This window comes from Alternaria burnsii (genome assembly GCF_013036055.1).
Source record: "Alternaria burnsii strain CBS107.38 chromosome Unknown 712, whole genome shotgun sequence".
Classification (NCBI taxonomy): Eukaryota; Fungi; Ascomycota; class Dothideomycetes; order Pleosporales; family Pleosporaceae; genus Alternaria; species Alternaria burnsii.
Genome location: NW_024066134.1, coordinates 91,393 through 106,696, shown reverse-complemented (window position 1 = coordinate 106,696; position 15,304 = coordinate 91,393). Strand labels below are relative to the sequence as shown.

General features: G+C 50.7%; 8 protein-coding genes across 8 annotated transcripts; 4 read left to right on the top strand and 4 right to left on the bottom strand.

The window, feature by feature from the left end:
* Positions 1-782: 782 nt before the first annotated feature.
* Positions 783-1,102, bottom strand: GT037_011105 (uncharacterized protein; the record flags this gene model as incomplete). The annotated part of the gene is made up of 3 exons (XM_038936152.1): positions 783-796; positions 869-999; positions 1,080-1,102. The coding sequence occupies 3 exons, from the start codon at positions 1,100-1,102 to the stop codon at positions 783-785; spliced, it is 168 nt and encodes a 55-aa protein (XP_038781198.1).
* A 322-nt stretch (positions 1,103-1,424) lies between these two features.
* Positions 1,425-5,184, top strand: GT037_011104 (pre-rrna-processing protein esf1; the record flags this gene model as incomplete). Its single annotated transcript, XM_038936151.1, has 4 exons — positions 1,425-3,552; positions 4,022-4,077; positions 4,127-4,381; positions 4,432-5,184. The coding sequence occupies 4 exons, from the start codon at positions 1,425-1,427 to the stop codon at positions 5,182-5,184; spliced, it is 3,192 nt and encodes a 1,063-aa protein (XP_038781197.1).
* Positions 5,185-5,280: 96 nt separating this feature from the next.
* GT037_011103 (catabolic 3-dehydroquinase) lies at positions 5,281-5,745 on the bottom strand (the record flags this gene model as incomplete). Its single annotated transcript, XM_038936150.1, has 1 exon — positions 5,281-5,745. The coding sequence occupies one exon, from the start codon at positions 5,743-5,745 to the stop codon at positions 5,281-5,283; it is 465 nt and encodes a 154-aa protein (XP_038781196.1).
* A 420-nt stretch (positions 5,746-6,165) lies between these two features.
* Positions 6,166-7,218, top strand: GT037_011102 (inositol monophosphatase; the record flags this gene model as incomplete). Its single annotated transcript, XM_038936149.1, has 2 exons — positions 6,166-6,404; positions 6,453-7,218. The coding sequence occupies 2 exons, from the start codon at positions 6,166-6,168 to the stop codon at positions 7,216-7,218; spliced, it is 1,005 nt and encodes a 334-aa protein (XP_038781195.1).
* Positions 7,219-7,291: 73 nt separating this feature from the next.
* GT037_011101 (nad-binding protein) lies at positions 7,292-8,281 on the bottom strand (the record flags this gene model as incomplete). Its single annotated transcript, XM_038936148.1, has 1 exon — positions 7,292-8,281. One exon carries the CDS (start codon positions 8,279-8,281, stop codon positions 7,292-7,294), a length of 990 nt encoding a protein of 329 aa, XP_038781194.1.
* Positions 8,282-9,111: 830 nt separating this feature from the next.
* On the top strand, positions 9,112-10,926 carry GT037_011100 (quinate permease; the record flags this gene model as incomplete). The annotated part of the gene is made up of 5 exons (XM_038936147.1): positions 9,112-9,429; positions 9,482-9,690; positions 9,744-10,111; positions 10,176-10,584; positions 10,638-10,926. 5 exons carry the CDS (start codon positions 9,112-9,114, stop codon positions 10,924-10,926), a joined length of 1,593 nt encoding a protein of 530 aa, XP_038781193.1.
* Positions 10,927-11,865: 939 nt separating this feature from the next.
* GT037_011099 (uncharacterized protein) lies at positions 11,866-12,963 on the top strand (the record flags this gene model as incomplete). Its single annotated transcript, XM_038936146.1, has 1 exon — positions 11,866-12,963. The coding sequence occupies one exon, from the start codon at positions 11,866-11,868 to the stop codon at positions 12,961-12,963; it is 1,098 nt and encodes a 365-aa protein (XP_038781192.1).
* A 179-nt stretch (positions 12,964-13,142) lies between these two features.
* Positions 13,143-15,176, bottom strand: GT037_011098 (quinic acid utilization activator; the record flags this gene model as incomplete). The annotated part of the gene is made up of 2 exons (XM_038936145.1): positions 13,143-14,843; positions 14,889-15,176. The coding sequence occupies 2 exons, from the start codon at positions 15,174-15,176 to the stop codon at positions 13,143-13,145; spliced, it is 1,989 nt and encodes a 662-aa protein (XP_038781191.1).
* Positions 15,177-15,304: the final 128 nt, after the last annotated feature.

The window sequence follows — 15,304 nt, the reverse complement described above, 5'->3', positions numbered from 1 at the left end:
ATCCTAAGGCTGGACGGCTCTCCTGATCCCGTATTTGAGATAATCTATATCCATGCTGATGGACTGTGAGCTCATTGGCTAAGATGCTGGTGAGAGCTGACAAGGACGCCGGCAAAGGCTGAGCCAAAAAGCTGAGAAGTGGACCCTTAACAAGGAAGTCGTAATCACTGAACAAAGTGGAGGTGAAATTCGTAACGGCGGGCCTTGGGCATTCCGACGATTCGTATGGTTGTCATACTATTTTCATCTCTGTTGTCGCTTTTCGGGCATTCTTGATTGAGGCTGAGTGAGTTAAATTTAGCATCGGATGGGTCGGCCAATCGTAACTAACAACGGATGCGGGTCGCCCGAGTACGAGCGAACTCGAAACAAATGCTCGGCGTATGCGAACTTGTTTTGGGGAGGTTCAGGCATGTTCTTCGTATGAAATACTGTTGTTGGTGTTGTTGCGCGTTTGATAAAAGTACATCGGGTACGGAGATGATCCTGCAGGTACCATGCGCTGCCAGCACTTCGGGGCCTTGGTATGCATCACTTGAGACAGGATACGCTGTAGATCTATTAATGCCCTCTTTTTGGCAGTAGCATACAAGTGTACGAACGAGTGTCGCTTCGGTGCGGATTGGGAACCGCTGATGGTGTTTGGTGTGGTAAAGAAAGGCGCCAAGCTTGGAACGCTGCAAACATGATGAAGGCCATTGCCTTGTGAAAGAAAAGGCTGCACACCGCTGGTCATATGCTGGAGCTGCCACATGGCAGTCGACGCTAGATTGTCGACATGCTCAGACACCGCCTCCTATATTCTGTAGTCAGCGCGATGTACGTATCGCAATGGTGAACCCTTGTCAGGTGGAATGGGATCTCGTACCTGACCTATCGACTGTGACAGTATAGTCGCCTGCAGCACGGTCTCTCTGCTTGTCGGCGAGCGCCTTTGACTTGAGGATGAAGTAGCCACTGCCGAGTGAAGCCAAAGAGACCAAAGTCATGTTGCGGGGACTGCAGGCGGTCAGCATCAGCTACATGTTCCAATGCTATGCATAAGCTCAAGCTAGACTTGTGCATAGTTCCCGACTTACGTGAGGAGCCTGGAGTAAGCCATGGTGTTTTGTCTGGGACGTGTTCAGCTGAGAGGGGTATTGTGGAAGTAGCAAGCAGACTGGCAAGTTGACCAAGACGTGAAGAAGTTGTTGGGACAGCCGGAGCCCTTCCGGGACCGTCGTGTGATGTATTTCCCCTCTTGAGAGTGACGCAGCTAAAGCTTCCCCAGATCGGCTGTCGAATCCCTAGCCGTCGATTACCTCCGAGGCTGTAACCAATCAAACGTCGCCGCCGCCGATCTGCCACCGCCCCAGAAAAAGTTCAGCTTCCCAATCTAGCGCTGCGCGACAGCCCTCCGCCTCCACGGACAAGCAAACTTCACAATGCCTCTTCCAAAACGACAGACGATACCTGTAAAGGGCGCCAAATCTAGCGCGCCTACCACAGACGACTCGCGATTCGCAAACTTCGAAACCGACCCCAAGTTCAGACTCCCCTCGAAGAAGCACACCAAGACCAAACTCGATCCCCGGTTCTCGCGACTACGGAGCGATCCAGACTTCTACAACAAGGCCACAGTCGACAAATATGGTAGAAAGGTATCCAAGGAAGCTGGCAAAAAGGCCATCGACAGGCTATATGCCGCCGACAGCGATGACAAGGACGACGAAGATGAAGACGACGAAGACGATGGAGACGAGCTGGAGCTAGAGCGACCGGCCAACAAGAAGCGGGACAAAGCGGTCAAGAAGGAAATGCAGAGGGTACAGCAAGAAGGCTTTGACCCCATCAGAGACGGTGGGCTCGAGTCTTCATCGGACGAGAGCTCCAGCGAAGAAGAGGACGAGGTCGAGCTGGAGGAGCAAACAGAGCTCGCCGGTGACGACAATGAAGTTCCGACAGGCGACATCTCTGCACGCTTGGCTGCTGTGAACATGGACTGGGACAACATACGGGCCACCGACATCATGGCTGTAGCAAACTCGTTCGTTCCGGCTGATGGGCGAATCCTCAACGTTGTCATATACCCTAGCGAGTTTGGTATGGAGCGCCTGCAGCGTGAGGAGATTGAGGGTCCGCCCCGCGAGATCTTCGCATCCACGTCCAACAAAGACAAGAACAATATCGGCGTGCTTGACAACGACTCGGACTTCTCGGACCCAGACGATGAGGAACAAAACAGGGCAGACTTGCAAGGAGACGAAACAGGCGAAGAATTCGACTCCACCAAACTGCGAGCCTACCAACTTGACAGGCTGCGATACTACTACGCCGTCATCACATGTTCCTCTGCCAATGTTGCAAAGTCCATCTACGACAATCTCGATGGCCGAGAATACCTGACGAGCGCCAACTTCTTCGACCTACGATTCGTTCCCGACGGCACAACCTTCGACCAAGATCCCCACGACGAATGCGCGAAGCTGCCGGACGGCTATAAACCTAACGAGTTCTCAACGGATGCACTTACACACTCAAAGGTCAAGTTGACTTGGGACGCTGACGACGCGACACGGAAGGAAGTGCAAAAGCGAGCTTTCTCCCGTAAGGAGATTGATGAGAACGAGCTGCAAGCATACCTGGGCACAGACGAGTCATCTTCCGAAGACGAGGAAGCAGCAGCAAAGGCAGACAAGGCCGCAAGTCTCAGGGCTGCTTTGGGACTAGAGGCTCCCGGCAAGTCTTCAAAAACGAAGAAAAAGACGTCTGCAAAGCGCGATCGCGACTTTCCAAAGCCAGATAGCGAGATGCAGATTACCTTCACAGGAGGACTATCCAATGGCGCTAGCAACGGTGACGTGTTCGAGAACGAAATCCCACTGCAAGAGACTACAATGGAGAAGTACATTCGCAAAGAGAAGGAAAGGAAGGCGAAGCGTAAGGAGAGGTGGGAAGCCAAGAAGGCCGGCCGGGACCCTGATGCCCCAGTCGAGCAGGAGGCGGATGCGCCAGCGGATGCGCCAGCGGATGCGAACGAAGACGATCCATTCAACGACCCGTTCTTTGCCTCTGATCCCGAAGAAGCTGCAAAGGCCGCCAAGCCCAAGTCGAAGAAGTCTGAGAAAGCAAAGAAGAAGGCAGAGCAAGAGCAGCAGGATCAGGCGGCCGCAGCTGAGCGCGCAAATCTGGAGCTGCTTATGGCAGACGAAGACGACTCCAAGCTGCGCCATTTCGACATGAATGAAATCGTCAAGTCGGAGAAGGCCAAGAAGAAGGGCAAGAAGGCCAAGAAGAACGCTCCCATCATAGAGGACAACTTCAAGATCGACACCACCGATCCTCGTTTTGCGAAGTTATACGAAAGCCATGAGTTTGCTATCGATCCTACAAACCCTAGGTTCAAGGAGACGTCAGGTATGAAGGCGCTGCTAGAGGAGGGTCGCAAGAAGCGCAAACAAGGCAAGGATGGTGATGAGCCAGAACTTCAACGAGACTCGAAGAAGTCTAAACAGGATGCTGCAGAGGGCGAGGATGATATCAAAAAGCTGGCTGCTCGCGTCAAGGCGAAGAGTAAGCAGAAATGAAGTAGGCTGTCTGAATAGTACTTGATACCCAGCGAACCACCTTGCACTACACACAATGTATAAGATTCGTACACGAGACTTCGTGGTTTATTGTTCCAAGGTTTCCACATGAGTGGCTCGCGAGCTTCAATGGCAGCACTTTCTTCAATTACTCTTGCCACGTGTGATAACATGTATGAGGCTTGACAAAATCGTCACTCAAGGTCATTCCAAACACATCGACTGCCTTTTCCTTTTACTCTTCTTGTCTCCATACCTACGTTTCATCCTACTATCTACGCACACATAGTCCACCCAAACCTCCCTCGAAGCCTCTCACAATGCCCTGTTTGGGCAACTCAGACATCCTCATCCTATTGACTTAACTGTTTCAAAGCGTCCAATTCCACACGCAACCCAGCTTTCGATTCGTTGCTCATGCATGGCACCGCCATGGGTCACATTTGACAGCATAGCGGCCTGGAACGGGAATTGCGCCAATGGAGCAGAGCCAGACATCGCTGGTGTAGGAGTTAGAAACCCAAATTACTTTGTATGGTATCAGTTTAACAATGTCGCAGGTCGTCCTGTCGTTTGTCATCGCAAGCTTCATGACTACGTTTGCCTCTATCCTCGCTATGCTTCTCGATCAAGCATTCGATACGAAGGGTCACTTCACGCCTCGAGCGCCGCTCACATATATCCGGGAGCGCTTCTTGGAAAATGAATGGAAGAAGCATTACGCGTGGCGTCCTTTCCTGGACCCACTCATAATTGGTTTCGGCGATCAGCAACTCATTACGGGCTACGCTGTGCTTTTGAGTGGATGGATCAAAGTACGGTCGACGTCTCTTGATGTTATTACCTACTGACAGTATACCTTCAGGTGGCGCAACGCTCATTTCGTGTCCAAAGTGCTCACTTCGTCCTTATCCTTTACATATGCGCTCTCTCATCGTCATCGCATCTCGCTGCTTTGATCACGCTCCGAAAGTACTTCCGTAAATACAAGCTCATTGCAAAGATCCGCCTCGCGCTTGTCGTATGCTTCGCTCTATTTCTGCTTACGTCCATGGTCACCGCCATTGCGATGCCGCCCAGTCTTATCGAAGACGAAGATGGTACATCTATACTTCGCAGTCGTGTACAAAGACTACCGTTCCTCGTACCACTATTTCTCATCCTAATCGGCTTCTCGACGGCTTTGGTTTGCATCCTATACGACCCGGAAGGCAGAGGTCTGGACACACCATCTTCTTGTTCAGAGTCTTCAATACAAGCCCTCGTACGCCGCTTGACCGACTCCGCACAAAAGGAGAGAGGGTTTTCACCACGGTTCATATGTCCAGCGCGTCTTGGTCTGCGTCTCATATACTTTCTCTTCCTCAATCCAGCCATTGCATTCGTGGTGCAAATATTGCTCGCAATCTTGTCCGCTATCTTAGTCCTGACGCAGAAGTTCGCGGCACCTGAGGACCCGGCAAACTTCTGTGGTTTGCAGGATAACGAGGAAAACGTTTGGGGATTCGGACAGACGTTGAGTGTGGTCATGCTTCTGCTACCGGCTATCACAGCATTGCAAACATACCTTGAAGCGCGACAGGATATCAAACATGGATTCAGTAGAACACACGACTGATAATCTGCATGTTACTGGCGAACAGGAGACTCCATAGACATCAGTACCAAAATCAAAGCATCATTTGCCGCCACAAATCTAGCTATACATGACGCTCTACAAATTCGCCTTCTTCTCGTCCTTTTCCCTAAGATACCTCACCGCAAACTCGATAGCTGCCTCGTATCCATATACTCCCAAACCACAAATTACCGCCTCGGCCTTATCGCTCAGATAACTGTGATGTCTGAACGCCTCCCTCTTATGTATGTTACTGATGTGCACTTCAACAAAGGGTATTTCCACGCCGGCCAACGCGTCCCTCAATGCGACGCTGGTATGTGTGAGCGCGCCGGGGTTGATCACAACAAAGTCGACTTTGCCGCGTGCCTCGTGTATACGGTCAACGAGTACGCCTTCGTGGTTCGATTGAATGTGCGAAAAGTTCACGGATCGTTCGGTACATTGGGTATGCGCGGAGGTAATTACGTCTGAGAGAGATGTAGAGCCGTAGATTGTAGGTTCGCGCGTGCCGAGGAGGTTCAGGTTTGGACCGTTTATTAGGAGAATGGATTTGGGCATGTTGGGCTGTAGGTATGGAGGAGACGTCCTGAAACGATAGCTTTTGATACGAACTGCGCCAAAAAGCCAATACCGGTGCTTTTGAAACCGTGCTGATGTTGGGAGATATTGCGATAACACGACTGATCTGTCTTTCATGTCGTGTATGGTCTCAGTGCAAGATCGTTCCGAGATTCCGGTGGCTTTCGGAAAGGGAAAAGTCCTTACCCCCACCCTTACGATCGGCCGTCTTGCTTCCAATCCCAAAGAATGACGTCCCACTTCCCTACATGTAGCTATCAGGACCCTTTCCGTTCCTAGCCGATACGGCTTTAGACGGATGATGTGCGACGCGATCGCTTCTGGCGCGTGTTGGTTTGCCATGGCGTTTCTGCCATGCCAATCTAGTATTCTTTGTATACACGACAACAGGCAATCAACATGACGGACATTTCAAGAGAAGAACTCGATGAGATCTACGCGTTTGCTGTCCAGTTGGGGCGGAAGGCGGGTAAGATGCTCATGGATGCCGCGCAATTGAGAATCGATGGTGGGAATGCGTCAGGTGAAGAGAAGGAACATGTTCAGAAAGAGAATGCTGTCGATTTGGTTACGGAGACGGACGAGGATGTCGAGGCATTTATCAAGAAGACAATAGCTGAGAAGTACCCCAAGCATACGTATGTCTTCGATCTTCGATAACAGAAGTATATGCTGATCGTCTACAGGTTTGTCGGCGAGGAATCCTATAGCAAAGGCTCCTCCCGCGACTACCTAATCGACGCCTCACCTACGTGGTGTGTTGACCCTCTCGACGGAACAGTCAACTATATCCACCTGTTTCCCATGTTCTGCGTGAGCATCGCCTTCATACACAAATCCAAACCGCTCATTGGCGTCATATACGCGCCTTTCACGAACCAATTCTTCTCGTCCTGCGCTGGTCGCGGCGCCTTCTACAACGAAACCCAACGTCTCCCGCTGGTGCGCAACCCCATACCACCCATGCCAGCAAAGGCGCCTAGTGGTTGTGTTTTCTCATGTGAATGGGGCAAGGATAGAAGAGATACGCCAGATGGCAATATGCATCGCAAGATTGAGAGTTTTGTCAATATGGCGGCTGAGATTGGAGGAAGACAGGGAAGAGGAGGCATGGTTCATGGAGTTAGAAGTCTAGGAAGTGCCACACTAGATCTGGCATATGTTGCTATGGGAGCGTTTGATATCTGGTGGGAAGGAGGGTGTTGGGAATGGGATGTTGCGGCTGGCATTGCTATCTTACACGAAGCTGGAGGACTGGTGACAACGGCGAATCCCCCAGAGGATGAGGCCAATGCGCCTATTGAAGAAGTGAAGCTAGGGAGTCGGTTGTATTTGGCTATCAGACCCGCTGGACCATCGCCGACGGAAACAGGGCGACAGAGTCAAGAAAGGACAGTACGTGAGGTATGGCGGCGGGTCCGTAATCTCGACTATTCGCGACCTGGAGCGTAGATAGTTTTCGCATCACGCTTCGAGCTCATGGCCTGTGACAAGTATACGTAGATATGTTCAGTTCGATTAACGACTACAATCTTGCCTCGCTCAGCTTCCTGGCGATAGCTTCTTGCACCTTCTCAACTGGCAACTCAGCTACTGCCTTTCCGGTCCAATAGCGATCTTGTTCCAGTCCCTGGTATATTAATGCCTCCGTTCCCAGCACAATCTGCCAGTCATTCTGCTTTCCTACCTCTGCGATCTCCGTCCAAGTGGTCGGATGGTAACACATCTCTAGTAGCGCTCCCTTGTGTGGTTTCGCCAAAAAGCATTCAAGAACTTGCCGCGCCTCAGTCTCAGCTGGTGTGACGGGTGTAAAGTTTGGTACGCAGGCTACGATTGCACCAACACCCTCTATACTCTGTGCTTGTGCGACGGTGGAAACGTGGACGAGAGAGTCGCCATAGCCGCGGGATGTGCATTCGCTTATTACAGCTTCGACTTCTGATGGGTCCCGGTTGACCTGAGAGTTTACTATCAGCATCATCTTCAAACCTTGAATCTTTTGTAGTATAAAACTCACGAGATATATCGCGCTGGCCTTCATCCATTTTCTCAACGCGTAGACTGCGCTTCTTGCTGCACCGCCTCCGCCGATCACCAACGCTGGCCTGTTCTCAAACTTGGTTGGTTCTACGTTGTATGCGAACGCATCCCTTATGCCTATCACGTCGGTATTGGTACCCATGTACAACCGATTTCCAGAAGCGTCTTCTTGGATGAAGAGGGTATTTACTGCGCCTACATCCTGTCCCTCTTCTGTAAGACCATCAAGGTGTTTGAGTATCGCGACTTTGTGAGGCATTGTCACCGAAGCTCCGTAGAAATGAGGATGTTTGATCAGTTGTAGGAACAAGCTCATGTCTCTCGACTCCAAAGGATATTGTGCCCAGTTTAACCCTAGGTTGTCGTAAACAGTCTTGTGTAATAAAGGCGACATCGAGTGTGCGATTGGGTGGCCGAAGAGGTAGCCATGGCGCTCGGTTTGCGATACCTCCGGTATGCTGGGTTCAGTGGACATGATGGTATGTGGGTGTCGTGTGTTGCGTGTCGGATATTCAGGGAATGGAATTTATGGTTGGTGAGGTTTGCCGAGCAATTGATAACTGATGCTGTTCCAGATGATGAGATATTGGAAGAATGATGCTGGTGGTAAAGCTCAAGGCGTGTTCTATCATGCCGTCTAACGCATGCGCCAATACCCCAGATTCAACGCGTTGGGAACCGGAAAAAGTCATGTCGCACGTGGAGAAGACGCGAGTCAAGCGTGTTGACGTTGATGCTACTGACCGGTGTTCTTCTGACTGCTACGCGATTCATCCAATCAGCGAGAAAGCTCCGGCCACTAAACCTCGCGTGTAAATGTGCTTCCGGACCCTGCGGCATCACCAACCCTCTGGGTAATTCCATCACTTCCCGACTAGGAATGACTGGCGTGAAAACTCAGGTTCTCGGGACCAGTCCGGGGTCGGCGAGAGCATGGTTTCTCCATGCGATCGCACAGTGTCCGATTCTTCCTGGGGTGCTTAGCGATTCTTCCGGGCCAAGGTCAGCATCAACCTCTCTACGAACCAGACGGCCAATGATTGTGTGCGCGATTGTTTGACTCCTTTGTAGCTCATCTCCATGGGGTTTGTGGCGTTTTCTCCACGTTCTCCGCAAAACAGCACGTTATCGGACTCATCTCGGCTAGGATATATAGGTGCAGACTGATCTTCATCTGTTGGATTGCTCTTTCATCTCGCCCAAGCCAAGCCTACTTGCCTGGCTGACGACCTCAATCTCTACTTCGGCACCAACAGAAACCAGCAACCTTGAAGTCTACAAGCACACCGATTCCTCGACTTCAACATGGGTCTCCTTACCCTTGTCGAGGACCGACCGACGCCCAAGGCTGTCTACAACTGGAGAGTCTACACAGCAGCATGTGTCGCATCATGGGCAGCGTGCATGATTGGTTACGACAGTGCCTTCATTGGCACGACACTGGCTCTACCATCTTTCGTTGAAGAATTTCGCTTCGCGGAGATGGATCCCGCAGACCTAAACCTCACCAAGGCCAACATCGTCTCGGTATACCAAGCTGGTGCTTTCTTCGGTGCTTTTGGAGCATATGCATCTAGTCACTACATCGGCAGGAGGAAGTCTCTTATTCTCTGGGTCCTCATAGTGAGTCACTCAATGCTTTCCTGATAGTAAGAGCGGTCACTGATACATTCAGTTCATCGTGGGCGCTGGTATGATGTTGGGTGCCAATGGCGACCGAGGCCTCGGTTTGATCATTGGTGGCCGTGTTCTAGCAGGCCTGGGGGTAGGTGGATGCAGTAACATGGTCCCAATCTATATCTCCGAACTGTCACCGCCAGCTGTTCGTGGACGACTTGTTGGTATCTACGAGCTCGGATGGCAGGTGGGAGGTCTCGTTGGATTGTAAGTCAAGCACGATCATGATTCGCGAACAGCACACGCTAACTCGTAGGTAGCTGGATCAACTATGGTCTCCAAGAAACCATGGCGCCTTCTCACAAGCAATGGATCATTCCTTTTGCCGTGCAGCTCATTCCCGCTGGTTGCTTGTTGCTTGGTGCTTTCTGGATGAGAGAATCACCCCGATGGTGTTTGAGCAAGGGGAAGCGCGAGCAAGCGCTGAAGGATCTCTGCTGGATCCGCAACCTCCCCGAAGACCACCCATACATCATGGAAGAGCTTGAGGCTATAGATGCTCAAGTCGAACACGACAGACTTACCGTTGGACCCGGTTTCTGGAAGCCATTCCTTGCGCTTAAGCATCGTAAGGTACAATACCGCCTCTTCCTCGGCGGCATGCTGTTCCTTTGGCAGAACGGATCTGGTAAGCAATTGTCTCTTTACAAACTGCATGTGAAACGTTTGCTGACTTTGTGTACCTTAATCAGGAATTAACGCGATCAACTACTACTCTCCAACCGTCTTCAAGAGTCTTGGCGTTACTGAAGGGTTTCTTACCACTGGTATCTTCGGTGTCGTCAAATGCGTTTTGACTTTTGTCTGGCTCATCTGGTTGATCGATCGTCTCGGTCGCACGAAGCTCCTTATGTACGGTGCTCTAGGTGGCTCTCTCTGCATGTGGTACATTGCTGCCTACATCAAGATCGCAGACCCCGCGAACAACCCTAACCCCTCAGGCAACCTCTCCTCCGGTGGTATCAGCGCAGTCTTCTTCTTCTACCTTTGGACCGCATTTTACACGCCCTCATGGAACGGCACCCCATGGGTCATCAACTCCGAGATGTACAGCCAGCAGACCCGTTCTCTTGGTCAAGCTTTTGCTGCGGCTAACAACTGGTAAGTTTTCACTGTACCAAATGCCTGTAAGACATTTACTGATACCTTTGCAGGTTCTGGAACTTCATCATCTCAAGATTCACTCCTCAAATGTTTAGTGCCATGGGCTACGGAGTATACATGTTCTTCGCATCCCTTATGCTGCTCAGCATACCGTTCGTATTCTTCTTGATTCCTGAAACCAAGGGTATTCCGCTCGAACGCATGGACGAGCTCTTCACCATCAAGCCTGCATTCAAGGCACACGGCGTCCTGGTTGACAGGATGAAGGAGAACGAGGAGGTGAACCTCGTAATCAGGGATGAGAAGGCAAGGGCGGATGAACACAAAGAGATGGCTTAAGCGCTCGATTGTCTTGCACACGTGCAATCTCGTACATAGCAATGGAACAATCAATTTCACTAAAGCCACTCTCCAACCATACAAATCTGAGCTGCGAAGGTCATTCGCCGTGATGTATCGCTTACGGATGTTTCAGCAGCCCGACAATAATGATAGAAAAAGCCTTCACAGTAGCTTGTGTACCGACGCTATGCTCAGAGACAGTCTATTCTACACGTTCGCGACAAAATCCCCCACCAAAATCATTGCCCAAAAAAATCTCGGAGTATTTCTAGACGATAATTTGATCGCAACATACAAGTCGAATGAGTGACCACAGTGACATCATAGACCCTGCAGCATACAAAGTATTGTCACCTTTCACGAGACGACCCTTGACACCTTCAGGATCAACGGCTATGTCGGCTACGAACCGCTCATCGTTACCAGCAGGAATAATGCCTTCGTCGCCCATCTCCACATTCCTTCTGTGCCGAGCTCGCAGTGGTACCGCGGAAACAACAATCGGTGACCGAAGTGGCGCCGTGCTCGGGGTGTAAGTTCTTTTCCGCTCGGCTAGCGCCAAACCTCCATCTGCACCGACACCAGGGCGTGCTTTCCTACTGCTTGCGCCGGAACAGCACGGTTGCGAAAGGCACCGTCTCACATTTTCCAGCATTATTCCGGGGTATTCAGCATCCAGTATTCGCCGAGCTTGTCTGAATCAGTAGTATTTACCGCGTATTTACACGGTAGGAAGCGGTGGTGGAGGGTGTGTAGATCAAGATCTCGGACGGTTGTGAACGGTCTTAGATATACGTCAGTCACCTCATAGACGTCTTATCAGTCGAGTCACTGCAATTGCTAGCTTTGCAATCCTCAACCCTATAGTTTCGTCCTTACAATATCATACTATACACTATACAAAAATCCGCATCCTTCTTACATCAGCATCACATCATGGCGTGCCGTCCGGGTATCTCGTCTATGTCTCTAGGCCGGTGTTACGCTGGCCACAGCCTCGAACACAAGCTCTCTATGGCTGCAAAACATGGATTAGAGGGCATCGAACTCTTCTACGAAGACTTGGTTGATCACTCCGGGTCCGACTCTCCGTCCGATCTCCTGGCAGGCGCTGCCTCGGTCCGTGACCTATGCTCTTCATTGGATCTTGAGATTATTTGTCTGCAGCCGTTTATGCACTACGAGGGTCTCTTGGACAGGAAGCGACATGCTGAGCGGATCGAAGAGATGAAGCTTTGGATGCAATTGGCACATGTTCTCCAGACCGATGTCGTGCAAGTGCCCTCAACCTTCCTTTCCCAGGACGAGTGTTCTTCCGATATCAACCTCATCGTAAGCGACCTTCAAGAGATCGCAGATCTAGGGTTACAGCAGACACCAGTCATCCGATTCGCATACGAAAGTCTAAGCTGGGGAACACACGTTGACAAATGGGAGATGTGTTGGGACGTCGTACAAAGGGTTGACCGACCGAATTTTGGCATCTGCTTGGACAGCTTCAACATCTTGGGCAGAATATATGCAGACCCTACCTCGGAAACTGGAAAGGTCACAGGTGCCGATCAGGAAGTTCGCGAGTCAATACAGCGGCTGGTCACGCAGATCAAGCCTCATAAAGAGAAGATCTTCTTCATCCAGATTGTCGATGCTGAACGTCTCGAACAACCCCTGCGACCTGGTCACCCTTTCTATAACGCCGAACAACCGGCACGCATGTCTTGGAGCAGAAATTGCAGGCTTTTTTATGGCGAGAGTAGCCGTGGAGCGTACTTGCCCGTCAAAGACGTCGCACATGCTATCATCAAGGACATCGGCTTTGACGGCTGGGTCAGCATGGAATTGTTCAATCGAGTCATGAACAGTGAGGATCATGGAGTTGTCGAAGAGCTCGCGGAGCGTGCTGCGAATGCGTGGTCATCCATGTGCTATGATTTGCAACTTGATCCAGGAGTTAGGTGTGATAGGTCGGGATCAGTGGGTAAAATGCGGAACGAAGTCAATAGGACTGAACAAGCCGAGTATGCGCGGTTGTGAGGTCGGAGCTGATATTTTGTTTGATTTGATGACCTATATTGTTTTGGCGTTTTGGTGGTTCGAACGTAGAAGATACCCAACAATCAAGCATCGTTCTTAAGCGTCTCGAGCATGATATGAAGCACGCACATCTCGGCTGTACGCTCGGATCAAATCTCATCTAGGGGCTACTTTTTATTTCATCCAGCATCATAAAATGTGTTCAACGGAAATTGGGGAGATTCCTCGCTGTTGTCAGCGCCCATGTTCGACGCGGTAGGCATGAACCGCCCAGGGTCCGCTGCTAACAGGTCGGCCATGCTGACTTCTGACGAGAAACCTAGATTCTCCATGAACTGTGGCTGGTTCTGCAGTTTTTTGGCACCGTGTTTCGAAGCGAAGTCATCGAGAAAGCTTCCCAGGTCACCAGACACCAAAGCATTATAGGGATCATGGGGATCGAAGATTGGTCCTGCCATCCCGAAGTCGAACAAGTTTGGTTCAAATGGCGGTACACTATGTCCTTGGTGATTGCTATCCATGTCTGGTAATGTGCCATGAACCATACTAGAAGGGTCAGGTGGTTGCTGGTATCGTTCAACGAACGGGCCACGAAGTTGTGGTACAAGAGGCTGGGGAGAGGTCTGTAAAGTCCCAGGATTTTCTGAAGATGTATCTCTTCGGCTAATGGATACCGACCTTGAACCTGTCGATGCTCCTTCTGAAGGCTCATAGGATGATTGGCCGAGCGCGGCAAACAATTCTCGAATCCGGGTGTGAGTCGGTTGATCTAGGTTTAAACTGACGGTACTTCTCCTGATACTTTGTAATAGGCAAGCAATGATCGCTGGCATTCTCGTGGCTCCAAGTTGCCGTTGCAGTACACTCAACATGTCTAAGATCTGCTGAAGCCATGCCTGTGAGGGGACAAGCGTGAACGCAGTAACGAGATATGTGAATCGCAAGAGTAACGCGGGCGGCGTTGCTGGAGTAAAGGCAGAGTCTTTCTGGATGTATTCAAGTTTCTGTGGTAGTGCCGATTTCCACATCTCAAGCCGACCGATCATCTCATGTAGGAAATTTGGTGCTGTCTGCTCCCTAGAGGTACACCCGAGAATATCAACCAACTCTAGGAGAGCGTTGAAGGTACTCAAGGCAAGTGTTGGAGAGTTCGGCCGACGCGTTGGATCAAGATTAAGATGCCCACTCCACGGCTGCCATTCTTCCATTCCATCCTCTTCTATCTTGCCCATCCACGACAGTTCAGCCCTGTCGAGATAAGGACGTCGTTTCAAATGTAGAGAAAGGAGACTGTCAAGTACGAAACACCCAGACATGACATGCTTTCGTCGAGACGCAGCTACATCCGATGTTCCAGCAAGCATGAGTGCTATCCGCAAAGCAGCGCCAACTAGATGCCAAGAAGCATCAAAAAGTCTTCTGCTAATGTTGAATAAGGCCAGATTAAGAAGAGCCTTCACGTGATCCAACTCGAAGTTGCCTAACTCGTCAGGGATGAGTTGTCTAGCAATATTGTAAAGCTTGATTGGCGACCATGCACGGTAGCTTTCTCCAGTGACATTGTTGTCGTCCTGCGAGGAACCCACTGCGAACATGCTCCACATCTCGGCATGACTTCCCGAGCTCGACATATTGCAGGAAAGGGCCAGTCCTCGTTCCGGATAAGAATACGATAGCTTCAGGATCTCAAGCTTGTCTGCGATAGGAAGCCAGCATTGCGTATAAGTACAGTATATCTCGATCAGCCGCCAGCAGTCGCCAGGTAACGGTGTAAGAGACGAAGAGCCCGTAGACTGTTGCAGACTAGGGGAATGGAGATCCGGTATCGAAGGTGGACCCATCTCTTGTGACATGTAACTTGCACCGCTTTGCCACGAAGCCTGCTAATGTCAGCTTTTATCATTATTCCAATCTGGAACTAATACCGAATGCTGAGACTGAGGTTTTGGTGTCATCTGAAGAAGTGTTGCATCCTCGGTATCGACCTCGCTGTCATCGTCGGAGCTTGGCAGTCTGTCTTCGCTTGCCCCTATCTGCTCTCCAGATAATGCTTTGGTGACGTCCCGACAAAATCTGCTCTTGGTCCAGCTCTTGTGTAAACGGTTTGATTCTTTAGTACCCCTTGCTAGCAAGACTGTATTCCTTTGGGCTAATTGGTCGTGTACCAAAGACTCGATTTCAGTGTTTTGTTGGAAGATGAAGGCCAATGTCATTTCAAGGGTGCGTATGTACCCAGGTTGTAGTCCTCGTTTCTTAGGATTTGATGTATAGGTACAAATGCGCCTAGCGTCCAAGCAGGGAGAGCAGTTGGGCTGATTTGCATCACACTTCTCGCGAGCGT